General features: G+C 41.1%; 1 protein-coding gene across 1 annotated transcript in view; it reads right to left on the bottom strand.

Moving 5' to 3' along the window:
- Dchs2 (dachsous cadherin-related 2) overlaps positions 1-17,627 on the bottom strand; it is a 221,099-nt gene that overhangs the window by 45,078 nt on the left and 158,394 nt on the right. The window contains exons 11-13 of the mRNA XM_052730019.1: positions 13,785-13,919; positions 13,112-13,321; positions 2,610-3,467 (exon numbers count right to left, since the gene is read on the bottom strand). Coding sequence (XP_052585979.1) covers positions 2,610-3,467; positions 13,112-13,321; positions 13,785-13,919 — 1,203 coding nt within the window. The remainder of the gene's footprint in view (positions 1-2,609; positions 3,468-13,111; positions 13,322-13,784; positions 13,920-17,627) is intronic.

The following is a 17,627-nucleotide window of genomic DNA, read 5'->3' as shown; positions in this document are numbered from 1 at the left end:
TCAGCACCAGCAAAAATCATGGGAAAGGCAAGGTACTACTCCAAATTCAACTGGCCCTCCTACCAGGCATCCACCTGCCACCCGTTCAGAATACCCAGAAAGAAGCCACACCAACTTGTTGTCTTAGGAAGCTAAATTGGAAAATAAAGAAGTGTTCAAAATGATCAAATCCCATCTCACCCAGTATGAAAACTGGGGGGTGGATGGCAGAGGGGGCAGCGGTAGCAGAGAGGAGGGAATTGCACATGCCTGGTTATCCTGCTGACCTACTGAGTTCTGCCTGTGGCAACTGCTCCCACTGAGGGACGTCTTGAATCTCATCTACTGAAGATGTCCTGGTCAAACAGAAACTGTAGTCAGCTCAAGTCGTGATGACGGATCCTGATCACTAACTTGACTGGATTTAAAGATAGATTATTAAAGTACACTTCTGTCTGTGCCTGTGAAGGTGCTTCCAGAGCGCCGACATGGTGGGGAGAGGGGACACCTGCCCTTACTGTGAGTAAGACCAAGATAGGCTGGGATCTAGATGGAAGAAACAGGGAAAAGCGGGGGGGGGGGGGGACAGAAAATCTCTCTCTGTCTCTCTGTCTCTGTCTCTCTCTGTCTATCTGTCTGTCTGTCTCTCTCTCTGAGCAGCCTTTGTGATGATATTCTTTCTTTCCCCAGACCCAAAATCCAGGGAGTCAACTACAGGCTGAAGTCTCTAAAGCCATGAGCTGAAGTAACCATTTATTTCTTTCCCACTGTTTATGTCAGGTATTTTCTAACAGTAACACAAAAGAAACCATGATATAGGTGTGAAGCTTAATGATGTTGGTAGATGTTAATCACTACCAGAGGCTTAAGATACCTCAACAACTACAAATGTTAAACAAACATGAGTAGTACATTGTAATTTATTTGTTCTGACTTTAATTTTCTTAAAAGAATGTGTGAATATTAAAAGCATTGGAGGGGGGGCTTGTAGAAATGGCTTCGCATGTAAGAGCTCTTGCTATTCCAAAGGACTCAGGTTCGATTCCCAGAACCCACATAGCAGCTCACAACTGTCGGTAACTCAAGTTCCAGGGGATTGAATGCCCTTTTTGGCCTCTGTGGGCACCAGGTCACAAGTGGTACAAATATATCCATGCAGACAAAAGACTCCTACATATAAAAAAAATATAATAAAAGCAGTTTACTGTGATGATAATTTACAATAACAGCATGAATAATCCACTTAGCATGATAGGATGTCTGAGGGATCTACAGGAAAAGAAAACTTCTCTAAGGTTTTTCATTTGATTATAAAAGTTTAAATTTTAGGTGCATTTGGAGATGACCAAAAAATCATTCTTGATGCTATAAAATAGTGTTAATAACATTAAGGTCAATCTAATACTGATTGACATTCTGCAACATTTTGAGCTTACTGAAACACAAGAACAGAAAACAATAAATAAGAAAAATCTCTTCTTGTGGCGTCTGATATCACCTTGCAGTCTGCATCAAATTCATGCTCCAGGAAAAGCCCTATCAGCTGAAAATGTCAATGGATGCTTTATGCACATAGCCCTTGCTTAGCAGAGAACCCAAGGATCCGGTGACTTACTCTGATCACATTCAACAGCTTTCCAAGCTGCCGTCCTTTCTTCCTTCTTTTCCCTTTCCTGTTACATCCTCTGCTTTTGGTCTACCTCTTGGCTGACTCTATACAACCTCCCATGTCGATTTGTATTCTTCAAAGACAGGCTCATTATACCTGGCCATTTCCATATGCCACATGCTTGCAATACCTGCAGAAGTGTTTCTAACTAGCTTTCCTGGAGCTTAATATTTCTTAAACCCATTGTTAGAATATTAAGCTCCTTTTAACTCATAGCTGTTTTCACAATTAAAATCATCAGATTAATTCCAAGTGTTTAAAAAAACTAAAAAATGATAATGTTGTCAGGAGTTAATAAAATATAGAACTAGGGGGGTGCAGGCTTCTCACTCATTCATCCTTTAACTTTTTCAACTGAGTCTTAAGTAAGAAGGCCCACCTTTGGAAGTAAGAAGTGCTTTGGTCATCATGACATTCTACCCTGACATTTTATTTCAGATCAGGTCAATATGAACTTATTCTTCAGATGTGGATGTTCCCTGAGTGTCTGATATGTTAAAAGCTTGGTGAAACCCAAGGTAGCACCACTGGGGAGTGGCAGCCCCTCAGGAGGCAGGCCTAGTGGGCAGCTGTTAGATCCTTGGGGATGGACCTTCAAAGAGCACTCCCACTCTCTCTTCCCACTTTGCTTCCTGGTTAGAGAGATGAATAGTCTGCTCTGCCATGCTGTCCCACCAGAATGTTGCCTCCACAGAGACCCAAAGCAACGGGCCCACTCAGTTTTGCCCGGAACTTCCAGAACAATGAAGCAAAAGAGAGGTCTTGTTTTTTTAAGCTAGTTCGTACTTCCTGGTAGCATTGGAGAACTAATACAATCACACTGGTCATAATTTTTCAATATGAAGAACTAGCTAGACCCATAAGTTTGCAATTGAAACTGCAATGGCAATCCTCTGTAGTCTGCATTAAAGCCTTTTGCCCAGATTAGGGCAATATATAAGAAACTTGAGGGTACACTGACCTGGTTCACAGTTTTCAGTCACGAGTCCTGTATAGAGATGCTGGCTGAAGGAGAGCTTCACATCTTCTCCTTCCATGTGAACAACCAAGAGGCCCATGGTTGTTCTTGCTGGGACCCCTTGGTCAGTGGCTTTTAACTGTACCCAAATAGGAAAAGATTCTGAAGATGAATTCTGCTGAAGTTTAATTTCACCTGTATATTCATCGATAGAAAAAACTGACTGGGTGTCTGCAAAACTGAAAGTGACAATTCCGTTGGACCCTGAATCTGGGTCACTGGCTCTCAGATGAACAATGGTCTGGTTTAGGGACAGCACGGGGGGAAGGAAAGCGTCAACTGGGTTCTCTTCCCAAACAGGATCATTGTCATTAGCATCAGTGACAGATATGAGTACAGTCAACATGCTGCTCCTTGCCCCCTGGGGACTGCAGTCTCTGGCCACAGCCTGGAACGTGTGCTGAGGTCTGGTTTCTCGATCAAGGACGTGGACAGTTCTCACTGTCCCTGTTACATGATCAACAGTGAACGCACCAGAAGATTCCTCCAACAGAAAATATTCTACCTGCCCATTGAGGCCCTCATCTCTGTCCACAGCAGAGAGCACCAGGACCACAGTGCCCACTTCAGCATCTTCTCGCACAGAGGCCTGATGATGAAGCATGGCAAAAGAAGGGCTGTGGTCATTGTCATCCAAAACCCTAACATGCAACTGCATCACAGAGCTTTGAGGTGGGTTCCCCAAATCTGAGCACAGGATAATAAGGGTAAAATTGTTGATCTGCTCCCGGTCCAAAGCACGAGTTGTTGAGAGTTCTCCTGAGGTTGTATGAATAGCAAAGTACTCAGCCGTGTTTCCACCTGTCACAGAAAACAATTGAAAATCCATTTGAAATGGGAAAGTAATAACTCCCTGATAGCTAATATACTTATTAGTTTAATTATTGAAAATATTTATTTCCTGACTATTGTATCTTAGCACTTTTTTAAGTACTGAGAACAGTTGAGCATGACAAGCACCCTAACTCCTCAATATGGGTCTTAGAACAAGTGCACCAATCTGGTGTTTTGTGTGTGCGTACATTTTGTTTTGTATTCATACATTTTCCCATAATATTAAGATGTGTATTTTATTGACAGTAAAACAAGATTAGGGAATAAGGAACATTGTTTTGTTTTGGTTTTTGCTATCAATCAAAAATTGATATGTGGAGGCAGACACTAGAGAGATGGATCAGTGGTTAAGAGCACTTGCTGTTCTTCCAGAAGATCCAGTATGTAACACAAATTGCTAAACATTCTTATTAATAAAAAACCTGGAGCCAGCTATTGGGGTGAAGACTGAGAGAACAAAGAAGGAGAAAGAAGTCAGCCACATTCCTACTGCTTGGAAATCCTCAGCCCAAGAGAGAGCTACTTCCTATTACTCATGCCTATATACCTTTCTGTGTCCTGCCATCTTACTTCCTCTCTCCACCGAGCTTCATTACTTCCTCTTTCCACCCAACTCTATCACTTCCTATCTGTCTGTACAGACCTCCAGATCTCTATGATTAACTAGTGCTGGGATGAAAGGTGTGTGCCACCATGCCTGGCTTTGGTCCCAGTGTGGCCTTGAACTCACAGAGATCAGGATGAATCTCTGCCTCCTGAATGTTAAAATTAAAAGCATATGCTGCCACTGCCTGACCTCTATGTTTTATATAATGGCTGGCTTTTTCCTCTGTTCCCCAGGCAAGCTTTATTTGTTAGAACACAAATAAAATATCACCACACCAGTACAGTTCCCACTACTGACATGGCAGCTCACAACCATCTGTAATTCCAGTTCCATGTGATCCAGTGCCCTCTTCTGGCCTCCACATGCAGTGGAACACATACATCCATGCAGACAAACAAACATACTCATGCAATAAATAAATCTTTTAAAAAACACTCGACGAAAATAACTGGTGAATTATACTAATTTTCCAAAACTTTACTGCCTGCTGAGTTTATTTCAGCTGTACCCCACTGCTGTGCTCATCTCTTCTATGATCCCCTGGCACTGCGTGTGTGAGTCTTAACACTTCTGTCAGGCAGTTGCACATCTGTGCAGCAAAGATATTTTATTCACCTCTGTATCTTTCAAAATACGTGTTCTTTACTATCTCCCATTGGACCAACTCTAATAAAAGTTATAATTGAACGCAGAATAAAAACATCTCAAAGACATCTACATAGATTCCTGAAGTAAAAAATGATTCAAAGACTCATTGGCCATATTCTTGAATGAGTGGTAGGATCAAAGTAGTAGGCTCAATGGTATGGGGCCTTGCTAATTTGTAAATACTTAAAGCATACAGGAACAAAGTACTCAGGAGTGGAATCCTGTCTATTTATTTATAAGACACAGTTAATCTACATCCAACATAGAGATGGTCAGATGCATTGTATTGCTGTGGGATGTCTTTCTGTATGCTGTGAATATATGCTATTCCCATTGGTTAATAAATAAAGCTGCATTGGCCTATGGAAGGCAAGACAGAGCCAGGTGGGAAAATCCAAGAGAGATAATGAAAGGAGAAAGGAGAGTGTGGGGCGGGGGAGACGCTGGACTGCTGTCCAAGGAGCAATATGTAATAGGACACAGGTAAAGTCACAGAACACGTGGTGATACATAGACATGGTGATACACAGGTAAGTAGAAATGAGTTAATTTAAGATGAAAGAGCTAGCTAGGAAGAGGCCTGCCATAGGTCATACAGTTGGTAATTAATACAAGCCTCTGAGTGACTATTTTATAGGAGGCTGCAGGACCATGGGGTTGGGTGGGACTGGAGAAACTTCCAGCTACATTTTGGTGCCCAGATGTGATAGCAAGAATTTCCACCCAAAACCCGAGAAAGCTTTTGAAAAAAAGTTTCTAATACAGAGTTAAAAACAGTTTCCTAGTTTTGTCTTTTCAGACAAGCCATGATACAGAGATGCTGCAGCACATGGGCTTGACCTATAGCATAGCAGATTCCCTGCCACATACACAGAAGCATCTCCAAGCCATGCAGCACATTGCATGGTGGATTTACCTTTGGCTAGTACAGACCAAAAAACAAGGTTTCTGGGCTACACACTGCTGGGTGGAGGCATAGACCCACTGTTTCCCATAGTTGGTGGTGAGCATGGATCCCCCAGAGCTGGCAGTAAAGGTACCTCTGCCATGTTGGGAAGGTGAGGTGGGTGGAGCCAGCAGCCAGGGCTGCCTCTTCGGTCCTAGCCACACTGTAGCTTACATCAATGATCAAAAAATGATTACAGATTCACAATAAGACAGATTCAGATGGAATAAAACTCTAAACGGCTTACAGTGTGTGTAAAAATGTACATAGGCTTGGAAAAGAAAGGAAAAGGAACATAGACAGTTATATAAAGAAATAGATAGTTTTAAAAATAAAGTCTTTAAAGAGACAAAAAGGATAATATAAAAGGATGGAAAGACTCTGGATACTTTGTATTATTACATTGTTTGGGGGATTTTTAACAGCAGAAATACATTTGATTGTGAAGGCTACTTAGTTAAATCAGTGTGTATATTTTAAAGGTATCTTGACTTCAAAATTTGTATCTAAGGATACATTGCTTTGGAAAAGAGGTTCTGCTTATGTTTCCACAGAAGGTGAGAACCTGTGGATTGCTTCAAGGCTAATATGGTTTGATCAACCAAGACCCCCTAAAATGTCAATATAGCCTCACAGACTATTACAGTGAAGATTTCACTATAATTCTTAATTTTCTCAGGATCCCCATAAGATTACCAGCACCCCCAATCAGCAGGACGTAGTATGAGAAGCTACACCCAAATGCCCAAAATATTGTTCATACATGTTTATTTTTATTTAAAGGGGGTTTATTGTAAATGCAATCTCTTTCTAAAGAAGAAAGGCGGATATAGATAGGATAAAGGGGTAGATTATTGAATATACTTTTAAGGAGCAACAATTTGTTTAAAATGTTTTACATTGCTATGGATTTTGGTTTATTGATACAAAGTTAAAGTTAATTTTGTTATACTGTATATGTATTTATATTCTTGTTTAAGGTATTATGTTTATGCAACTCATTTACACTGTAGTATAACTAAGAAATACAGGTTAATAATTAGTCTTCTATGATAGTGAAATTTATAGTCATGTTAGTTACATTTTTTAGGTATACAAAGATATATTTCAATTAGGTAGGTAATCTTCAAACACTTTAAAGAACTACAGAATATGGTATTTAAAATATTTTAAGAACTTAGACTTTTCTGGACAATGAGACACATCTGCTCCTGCCAGCACCAATTACTTCAAAGAGGATGACAGGCAACAAAGAAACTCATTATAGATTTTGCTTTCTTTGTGGCAAAAGTTAGCCACTGGGCAAAAAAGTGTCCTTGCCTTGACTGCTTGACAGGATGCTGTATAAACTGGACATGCAGGACCCATAGGAAAATGACCACTCAATTCTGCCAAAACAAGGTGAGATGGTCCTTCAAGTTCCTGCTTTACAGAGGAGACTGCCAGACATTCTGCAGGACACAGGGAGAAGTGACTGAGAAACTCTAGGCCGATAGGCTGAAGATGGATGCCCCAGTGTTGCAGAGGAACTTTGGGTGCCTGTCCAGGCATCCAGATGTGTCTGTCATTCTAGATTTTTGGAAGTTGTTTACAATGCACTTCCTGTTTACTTAGTAATATTATATCCTTCTGGGGTCTTTGATGGAATTGAAGACTAGATAGTTATAATTAAAGCTTTCCTTCGTCATGATAAAAGGTAAGTTAGATATAAAACTTTAGACTCACAAAATAGGAAAGATGGTAGGATATTTTCTAATTTTGCCAAATATAAATAGACTAGATATTGTAACAGTAATTCCTGGTTGATAACTACTTTGTTATATATAATTTTACTATATTAAAGTTAAAACCTTCCTTTTTATAGACAGAAATGGGGAAGTGCTGTGGGACATTTTTCTGTACACTGTGAATATATGCTATTCCCATTGGTTAGTAAACAAAGCTGCAATAGCCTATGGCAAGGCAGGATGGAGCCAAACAGGAAAATCCAAGAGAGATAATAAGAGGAGAAAGGAGGGAGGGAGGAGATGTGGAACTGCCGTACAAGGAGCAACATGTAATAGGATGCAGGTAAAGCCAAGGAACACGTGACAATACATAAATAAATAGAAATGGGTTAATTTAAGATGAAAGAGCTAGCTAGCAAGAAGCCTGCCATAGGACATACAGTTGGTAATTAATATAAACCTCTGAGTGATTATTTTATAAGTGGCTATGGGGCAGCAGGACCGGGTAGGATAGGAGAAACTTCTGTTACATTGTATAATATTTGTGATTGAGAAATCAATTCATTTGGTCAACAAACATTCAGTGAGGTCCTATTCTCTGCCAAGTATGAACTACAAATATGCTTGATATTGGAACTATAAAGAAGAGTTAGGCATATTAGCTTCCAAGACCTTATAGTCTAGGAAAGACAGGTCAGGATCCAGACATTAGGGTGTGCTCTTAATACTCATATTCAGGTGGCATGGGTGAACAGGGACCCAACAGTGCATAGAGTGTTAGTGTGGCCGCAAAATACTACTGGAAACAATGAAATCCCAGTGCACCCTTCAATGGGAAGAAACAAGGCTACAAGTTTTGGAGACAGTGTTCTGTGTAAAGTAAAGACTGTATGAAGTCCCATACATATGAGCACTTAGTAGCTGAGATGTCTTGGAACAATTAAAAAAAAACTGGATTCCCTTGGAGTTTGCTGTAGAATATAAGAAATGGGTTGTCACAAGTGAAGACATGGTGTAGTGGGTAGCCATTCCAGCTTTGATCTGGAAGTTCCAACCCCCATTGAGACTTTGGCAACTGTCACACCTACAAGGCAGGGCCAAGGGAGGTGCCTGGAGACCTGAGATCTGGATGGGCTGCACTCTCTCTCTGTTCCGGGACCCTGGACGGTGGAGGTGGACCAAGCAGAGCTCCAGAGAACACTGCTGGACTGCAATACACCTTCCCCAGACCCCGCAACCTACCTATCCCTTAATTTGTAAGTTACGCCATTAAATAAATCTCCTTTTAACTATGTGGAGTGACCTTAATAATTTCACCAATAACATGGATTTGAGAGGAAAGTAGGGTCAAACCACAAATGGCCTATGCTTCATTGCAGAACCTAAAGGGGAGAACTGGAAGGATTTTAGGCTGAGCCAGGACTTTCTGGTTTAGGAGGAAGACTGAGGAATCGAGGTAAGAATTTATGAGAACAATGAGGTTTAGGAGGCAGTTATATAATCTGCACTTGAGCAAGCAGGAAGAAGCAGACTCTAAAATAATAGGCACATAGAGGAAATGGGCACATTCTAAGAGTACAAAGGTGGAAAAACAAGACACAGGAAGGAAATAGTCATGACTTAGTTTAGGTAAATGCTATGAGTTTTATGTTGAATAGGCCCCAGGAGTCCATGTGTAAAACACTTTTCTCCAAAGTGGGCCTGGTGAGCCTGTAGGTTATAGGGAATGTGTCCTTGAAGCAGATCGTGGGAGCTCTCATTTTCCACCCTTTTATCCTAGCTCACAATGCAAGCAAGTTTAGTCTAATTTGCGTGTGTATCTGCCATGATGTCCCACTACAGTCCTAAAGTAATGGTTCAATTGATTATGAGCCATGATGTCCCACTACAGTCCTAAAGTAATGGTTCAATTGATTATGAATTAAACCGGGAGTCCAAATAGTCTTTGTCCCTTTGCAAGTTCATTATCTCAAGTAATTTGCTATTATTACAAAAGACTAACATGAAAAAAAAGAATGGTGTTTAGATCAATCATTCCTAAAATAATGTCTGAGTATGTCAGGGGTTACATAATGTGAAGCTTTCGAAGGAGTATCTATAAACATATAGCTTTAAGGCAGTTCCCAGAAGCACAGCTTATATACTTTACTGCTAAAAATACTTTGCCTGAGAATTCATCTAGTGTGCTAGTTAGGGTTTTGGTCATCTTGACACAAAACTAACTAGGCTCATCTGGGAAAAGGGAACCTTGCAGAGAAAATGCCTCCATCAGACTGGCCTCTATGTAAAACTGTGGGGACATTTTCTTGATTAATGATTGATGTAGGTTGGCCCAGTCCACTGTGGACAGTGCCACTCCTAGGCAGATATCCTGGGTTATATAAGAAAGGGAGCTGAATATGAGCTATGAGGAACAGACCAATATTTAGCATTCTTCCATGGCTTCTGAATTGGTGTCATGCCTTGAGTTCCTGCCTTGACTCTTCTGTTCATGATGGACTGTAAGCTGTAAGATGAAATAAACCTTTTCCTTCCCAAGTTGCTTTTGGCCATGGTGTTGGTCACAGCCACAGAGTTACAAACTAGGACACCTAGGATCATAAATAAAGGTTTACTGTAGCATGAATCTTAAAGGTACTTATTAATAAAATCAAACCTGAGGCCAGTTATTGGGGTGAATGCTGGAAGAGCAGAGAAGCAGAACAAACTACAGCTACCTCACCTTGACAGTTCCTCAGCTGATCCTGTTTCCTCAGACTGGAAGCCTCTGAGTCTTTATCCAAATGGATCTCAGCTGAACTGCTGCTAAAAGCCTAAAAGCCTAACCAGCTCTAGTTCCTGGTCCTCACACCTTAAATACCTTCTGCTTTCTGCCATCACTTCCTGGGATTAAAGGCATGTGTCACCATGCCTGGCTGTTTCCAATGTGACCTTGAACTCACAGAGATCCAGAGGGATTTCTGCCTCTGGAATGCTAGGATTAAAGACATGAGTGCCACCATTTTCTAGCCTCTGTATCTAGTGACTGTTCCGTTCTCTGACTCCAAATAAGTTTATTAGGGTGCACAATATTTTGGGGAACACAATACCACCACAATTTACTCAGCCATACTTGCCTTTATTACCACCCCTTACTCAGACAAAAATAATTGACTGTCAAATAAGAGGTCATTCTCATCTAATAATGTTGATCAACTCCCCCCACTGTTGTTCGGTATTGAAATAGTGACTGACTTTAATGACTGAAGAACACATAATACATTATACAGTGTGGTGATATTGTGTTCCCCAAAATATTGTGCACCCTAATAAACTTATCTGGGGTCAGAGAACAGAACAGCCACTAGATACAGAGGCCAGAAAATGGTGGTATACACACCTTTAATCCTAGCATTCTGGAGGCAGAGATCCATCCGGATCTCTGTGAGTTCAAAGCCACACTGGAAACAGCCAGGCATGGTGACACATGCCTTTAATCCCAGGAAGTGATGGCAGAAAGCAGAAAGGTATATAAGGTGTGAGGACTAGGAACTAGAGCCTGGTTAAGCTTTTAGGCTTTTAGCAGCAGTTCAGCTGAGATCCATTTGGATGAGGACTCAGAGGCTTCCAGTCTGAGGAAACAGGATCAGCTGAGGAATTGGCGAGGTGAGGTGGCTGTAGCTTGTTCTGCTTCTCTGATCTTCCAGCATTCACCCCAACAACTGGCACCGGGTTTGTTTTTATTAATAAGACCTTTTAAGAATCATGTTACAGAAAAGGTCTTTGCTATTAACTAAATTACAAAGTCTGCTCAATTTCCTGTGATGGGTAAATCACAGCAGAAGCTATGAATTGGTTTGGGGAATGTACAACTCAGACAATGTCTAAGCACTAACTTGACTATTGTTCAAATTTCTTATGGGTCTTATAATAATAATAATAATAAAAACCTGTATCAGATATTGGGGTAAATGCTGAAAGATCAGAGAGACAAAGGAGCAAGCCACTGCCATGTCTTACCTCTAGAACTCCTCAACCTGAAAAACCTTTAGTTCCTGTCTCCTCATGTCTTATATACCTTTCTCTGCCCTGCAATATTACTTCCTTCTTAGTACTGGGATTAAAGGCATGTGTGACTTCCCAAGCAAAGGCATGAGATCTCAAGTTCTGGGATTAAGGTGTGTGCCACCACTGCCTGGTTCTGTTTCTCTCCTAGATTGAGTCAATCTCATGTAATCCAGGGTGACTTTGAACTCACAGAGATCCAGACAGGTCTCTGACTCCCAAGTGCTAGGATTAAAGGTGTGTGCTACCACTGCCTGGCATCTATGTTTAATCTAGTGGCTTGTTCTGTTCTCTGATCTTCAGGCAAATTTTATTAGGGTACACAATACATCACCACACTTGACTTCTACCAACTGTCCTCTGGCTTTCAGGATGCACAAGAAGGGCTGATAGAGCACAGCTTAGAGGAAGTGCATACACTCAGTGCTTCAGAAGCCCTGAATTCTGAACTCCATTGTTTAGCACCAAGGAAGGTTAAAAATGTGGACAGTTCCTTTCATACCTGTACCTGTAAAAAAGAAAACTGGCAGGAGACCTGTTGTTGTTCTCTCTCTTACTCGAAGGCAGAAGATTGCTTTATACTCCCAGGTAATCAAGAGGCTAGATCAGGAGGAACCTTGAGGATAGGATTTCAAGACCAACCCCTGGGGAACATTATGAGACTTAAGGAAGGAAGGAAGGAAGGAAGGAAGGAAGGAAGGAAGGAAGGAAGGAAGGAAGGAAAGCAGGAAGGCAGGAAGGAAGGAAGGAAAGAAAGAAAGAAAGAAAGAAAGAAAGAAAGAAAGAAAGAAAGAAAGAAAGAAAGAAAGAAAGAAAGAAAGAAACCTCACATTCATAAACTGGAAAAAAGGGATCCATCAATTCTATTAAGAGATTCATTTCCAGCACAATTTTGTTTTTAATAAACTATTAGCAAAAACTTGGACAGTATCTTTGATATTTTAATCTTTCAAAGATCAACCCGACCTAAAATAACTTTGTAAGCTTAGATTATAAATTTATTAAAATTTTAAAATAGCTTTCATTTCAATATATGTAGATACTCAATTATAGAAAATACAGTGAAAATAATTGGTATAAGAATAAAAATCTACCTCATTATAGTAAATTGTGATAGGATATAGAAGGAATTATCAACTCAAGATGTAAAGAATAAAATAAGCGATCATATAAAGCAACAAAAAAATAGGAAAAAGCAATCTGTTCTAGATGCATTTGCCCTAGTATTGGCATAGAAGCAAATTCAGAAAAACTTTGAAGACCACAGCCTTAGAAAATTTGGAGGGTTTGGCCGGGCGGTGGTGGCGCACGCCTTTAATCCCAGCACTCGGGAGGCAGAGCCAGGCGGATCTCTGTGAGTTCGAGGCCAGTCTGGGCTACCAAGTGAGTTCCAGGAGAGGCGCAAAGCTACACAGAGAAACCCTGTCTCGAAAAACCAAAAAAAAAAAAAGAAAATTTGGAGGGTGCTGATTCAGGGCAGACAGAGGCAGAAGCCCCTCCCTCCAGGGGAAGAAGAGAACAGCAGTTCCCACTGGGTGTGGGTTTTGTAGGAAAACACAACAGACACCAAAACAGAAAGCTCAGCAGACCACCCGCACCGGTCAGTACCCAGAGAGAACGCCGGCTTTCCAGTACTCACCGGCTATGTGATAGGAGACAGCTCCGTTGTTGCCAGCATCCATATCGAAAGCCAACACAGTATAGACAACCCCTGGATCCTGGTTTTCCAGAACTTCAATGTCATGCCTGTGGACAACAGGCTCTGGAGCATGGTCGTTTTCATCCTCCACAGTGCAGAGGATGGTTGCAGTGCTGGACAATGAAGGGACGCCACCGTCTTGCACAAGTACTGATGTTGAACACAGAGAAGGACGGTTTGTGGCTGTCACTACACACCTAAGATACGTTGTTCCAGTTACACAGCATGAGACTGAACTCGCTGGGTGACCCTGGGCCAGTAATATTTCATTTAGAGTCATCTTACAGAAACCTTAAATTTCAGGCTGGAGAAATGGCTCAGCACCGAAGGGAAACTGCTATTCTTCCAAAGGCCTGAAGTTGATCCCAGCATCTAATTAGGAAGTTCACAAGCACCTGTATCTCAATTCAATGAGGGTCAGACAGCCTTTTCAGGCCTCCATGGGTACTGCATACACATGGTACACATACAGACAAGTAGGCACACACACATACATACATGTACATTTTTAAATAAATTAAAAATTTTGAACAAAATGCTAAGTCTCACTAATAATCCTTCTAGATCCTTTGAGATTACATAGTGTGTGTGTGGGCGGGGGCAGGTCCCTTACCTCGAAGTGTGAAGATTCCTTGAGCTTCTCGGTCAAATGTGACACTTGTCACCACCTCTCCTGTGTCAGGGTTGATCTCAAACAACTCAAAGTCAGGCCCCGGCATGATTTGAAACTGAAGCTTGGCATTGACTCCTTAAGGAAAAAAATAAAGCAATTTGGGTAATCTGACCATTTTCATAGGAACATATCAAGCTGTAGATGAGAAAGGTAAGATTATTAAAAAGTCTTCAAATTTAAGTACAAGACAATACCTCTGTCTGTTCTTCTAGAATGACGGCCCTGTGAGCAGAAATGCTCAGTTTTCAAAAGCCTTATGAGACTTACCCACAGTGAATGCTTAGGATTTTTTCCTTCCCATAAAAGTTTTTCTTAGGAGTGAGCAACTCTACAACGTAGTCCTAATTACTCCTCCTAACACCCCTGATTGTAACTTAATGACATAATTGTGAACTTGTGGGACAGATGACAATTTCTGTAGATTAGCCTCTGTTTAAAAAGCTTGTGCTCAGCTGTAGGACTCTGTTTATTCTCAACCTCAGGGGGCAGGCCCGCAGGGTTGCTTGTGTGGTTATTCTTGCTTTGTTTTGTGTTTAACCTAGCAGTTGGTCTCCTATCTGGTGCGAAGAGTGCCATACCACATTGTTACGCATTTTGAAAATAATTCTTCCCATTTTTGTGGTTGTAAGTCGTTACTTGCTTATTCCTACTCACACCCTTGTAATTGTCCAGAACAAACAAGAGAACAAGAAAACAGAAGAGAAATAGAGATGACTTCGTCTAATCCCATTACCTTACTAAGCAAGTTGGAAGCCTGTGTCTGCAAAGATGTAGTACAATCTTCATGACGCACATCTAGGGAAGGATGTGTGTGACCAGTTGCTTCTGTGTGCACACGACACTCTCTAATATTAGACCCCAATTCCCGCAGCCCCATGAATTCTTCCTCATGCCACTTGAAAGCACCCCCCGCCCCCTGCCATGACTTTCTTTCCCTCTGCAGCCCAGCCTGAGCATCACTCCATCAAACTTGCTTCTTCCCCATGTCTTGTGACTTTGGGTTGAAGATTCCCAGCTGAGTGGCAGCCCAAGCTTAGCTGAGCCATTTCTCTGCTCTCCTTGGTTATCCAACAGATGTTGAGACGGAGAGAAGGTCCTAATAGCACAGTCTAAGGTCACACAAGTGTCACCATCATCTGTGATTGTCCTCAGTCACAGCTCCTCTTAAGGTCTCCTACCAAACACCTCCTGGCTCGCGCCCACAGGCTCCTTTGTATTTCTCAGAAAGAAAGGAAATCTTGAGAAAGAAATTCCCTTAATCATCTGAATTTACATTCAACTCTGCATCTATCTGCCCATCTTAACGGCAGAAGGAATCCTTCAACTGCTGAGGCTTGGAATTTTCCTGAAGTGTCTAGTCTTTCCTTTGTATTTTTTTCTATCTTCTGAAACTCAAAAATTAAGTCCTTGTCGGGGGGAGGAATGCTGGATGGCTGGGAGGAGGGAAGAGCGAGATCTGTGTTTGGTATGTAAAATGAATAAAAAAATTTCTTAATTAAAAAAATTAAGTCTTCCTCAATATTGCCAAATTTCATTTAAGGATGTTGTCATTCTCTGGAGCAACCTTCAAATCACTGTTAAATCTAGCCATCCTTTCTACTATGAGCAATGATTCTTCTTATCATAAAATTTAATGGCTCTCTTTAGTTCTTACCTACTTTAGCTCCTCCATGATATCCTCCATTGCTGACTGATATCCAAAAAGAGAAAGGAAGGAAGAGAAAAAAAACATAGAAAGAGAAGTAGAAGAAGAAATGTTTTGCTCTCTTTTTCTTTGCTTCAAGTTTTTGTTTATTTATTCATCTATTTATCCAGTCATTTGTTTGTTTTGGTGCTAGGTATGGAATCCAGGGCCTCACACATGCTAGGAAAGCTTTCTATAATTGAGATGCAGTCCCTGGTTGTTTCTCTATGTCATATTTTACTCCTCCTTTCCAGAGTGGGATGAAAAGGGCTTATTCTAGCCATAGATTAGTTAGCATCTTGCTCTAATGGATAGAGACACAGATGAATACAGATTTGTCTATTCCTTTCCTAATCAATGACTCCAGATGATACCGTGTATTCATATTGAACTCTGATTATTTGCTTATTTGATTATTTAACTCTTTCCTCCCTCCTTCCCTCTCTCCCTTCCTCCTTCCCTTCCTTCCTTCCTTCCTTCTTTCCTTTATCTCTCCTCTCATTTCTACCCTCCTGTGCTCAATTATTCAAGTACATTTACTGAATGATAGACTTATAAAGATTGCTCAGACAGCTATTTTGGTCACTAGATCTCCTTTCTTGTAGACAATTAAATCAAGAGTTATAAAGAGGATGGGATAGACTTCAGGAGGAAGTAGATTCAGAGAAGATGTGTTAAAGGCAATATGTTCACTATTTCATTCAGTAAGCATGGAAAGTTCTAAGGTGACAGGCAAGTGACAAAAATGTAGTGCTAGGAAGTCCATAAAGTCTTTCTCTTCACAAGGCTTACAGCACAGCACTCAGTGCAGACAAGTAAGCTTCAAGTACCATGCTAAATGATATGGCATGACGGACTAAGCAGAGATGCTCTGTAGTACTGTGAAGATGAACAAGAGTTAATCTGTAAAAAGGAAGAAAGAGAGGATGCACTCAGAATAAGATTAACACACTTCACCAGCATCTACAAAGTCCCTCACGATGTGGACCCTGCTTATTCTTCCAACTCTTCTCACAGCTCATACCCTTGCTCACACCCTTGCTACATTCCTGCTTTCCTTACTTCCTTTCTGCTCCCTGAACATACTAAGTTTCATTTTGCTTGCAGCCTCTGTAATTGGCATTTCCTGGTTGTTCTTACTGTAGTTTTTTTTTTTTTAAAGACAAAGCTTAAACTTCTATGTCTCAAATCTAAATCTATGCTTCCATGCCTGTGATATGCTAGAGTCTGAGACTATAGCTCTCCTTTGCCCAATGGCTTCCTCCAAGGATCTTCTTCCAAGAGTTGTCACAAAGGGACACTAAAAGGAGACTGAAAGTCCAAAGGAGGAGAAGGAGCTGAAGACACAGCTCAGCAGTTAAGAGCACTTGGTATTCCTTCAGAAGACCTGAGTTCAGTTCCCAGAATCCACATGGCCACTTACAGTCACCTGTAACTTCAGTTCCAGAAGACCTATGCCCTCTTCTGGCCTTCATGAGCATTGCACACACATTATGCATGTAGGCACAAGCAGGTAAAATAGTCAAAACACAGAAAATCAATCAATAAATATTTTAAAGGGGAAAATTTCTTCTTCCTAATAGCACACTGTATCATCAGTGCTTATTCTGTCCTTTTAACATTCCAAGATCCAGATTCTGCAAGGCTCCTCCTCTTATAGTCAGTCCTCTGAGTTCCAAACTTTCTCTTTTTTTATTTAAATGATAGTTGCTTGCACATGCATCTCCCACTCCTCACCCCCACCTTCACAGTATTGCTTTGCTTACTCAGCTGCCAAGCAACAGCATCAGCATCTAATATTCTTGGCTGAACAGGACTGGCAAGAACATTTGTCACAAGGAGAAGGCCTTGCATATCAGGGAATTTGGACTCTTTGTCCTTGACTAGAGTGCTGAGTGTCTTGTCACAGGAGAGAGAATGCCAGTAAGTCATCACTTTTGGAAAGCATAGATAGACCACTAGGGTTGGACTATGATGAAGTGAGATCATTAAAAGACTCAGACTGGTTAGGAAACCAAATGTCACCATAATTTTCAGAAAGAAAATTATGTTTTAAACTCACAGCTTAACTCATGGAAGATCACAAATCTACTATGAGA

The sequence above is a fragment of the Peromyscus californicus genome, unplaced genomic scaffold (assembly GCF_007827085.1).
Source record: "Peromyscus californicus insignis strain IS unplaced genomic scaffold, ASM782708v3 Scaffold_9__1_contigs__length_137607984, whole genome shotgun sequence".
Taxonomy (NCBI): Eukaryota; Metazoa; Chordata; class Mammalia; order Rodentia; family Cricetidae; genus Peromyscus; species Peromyscus californicus.
The sequence above is the reverse complement of the archived record's forward strand: the minus strand, read 5'-3'. Positions and strand labels throughout refer to the sequence as shown.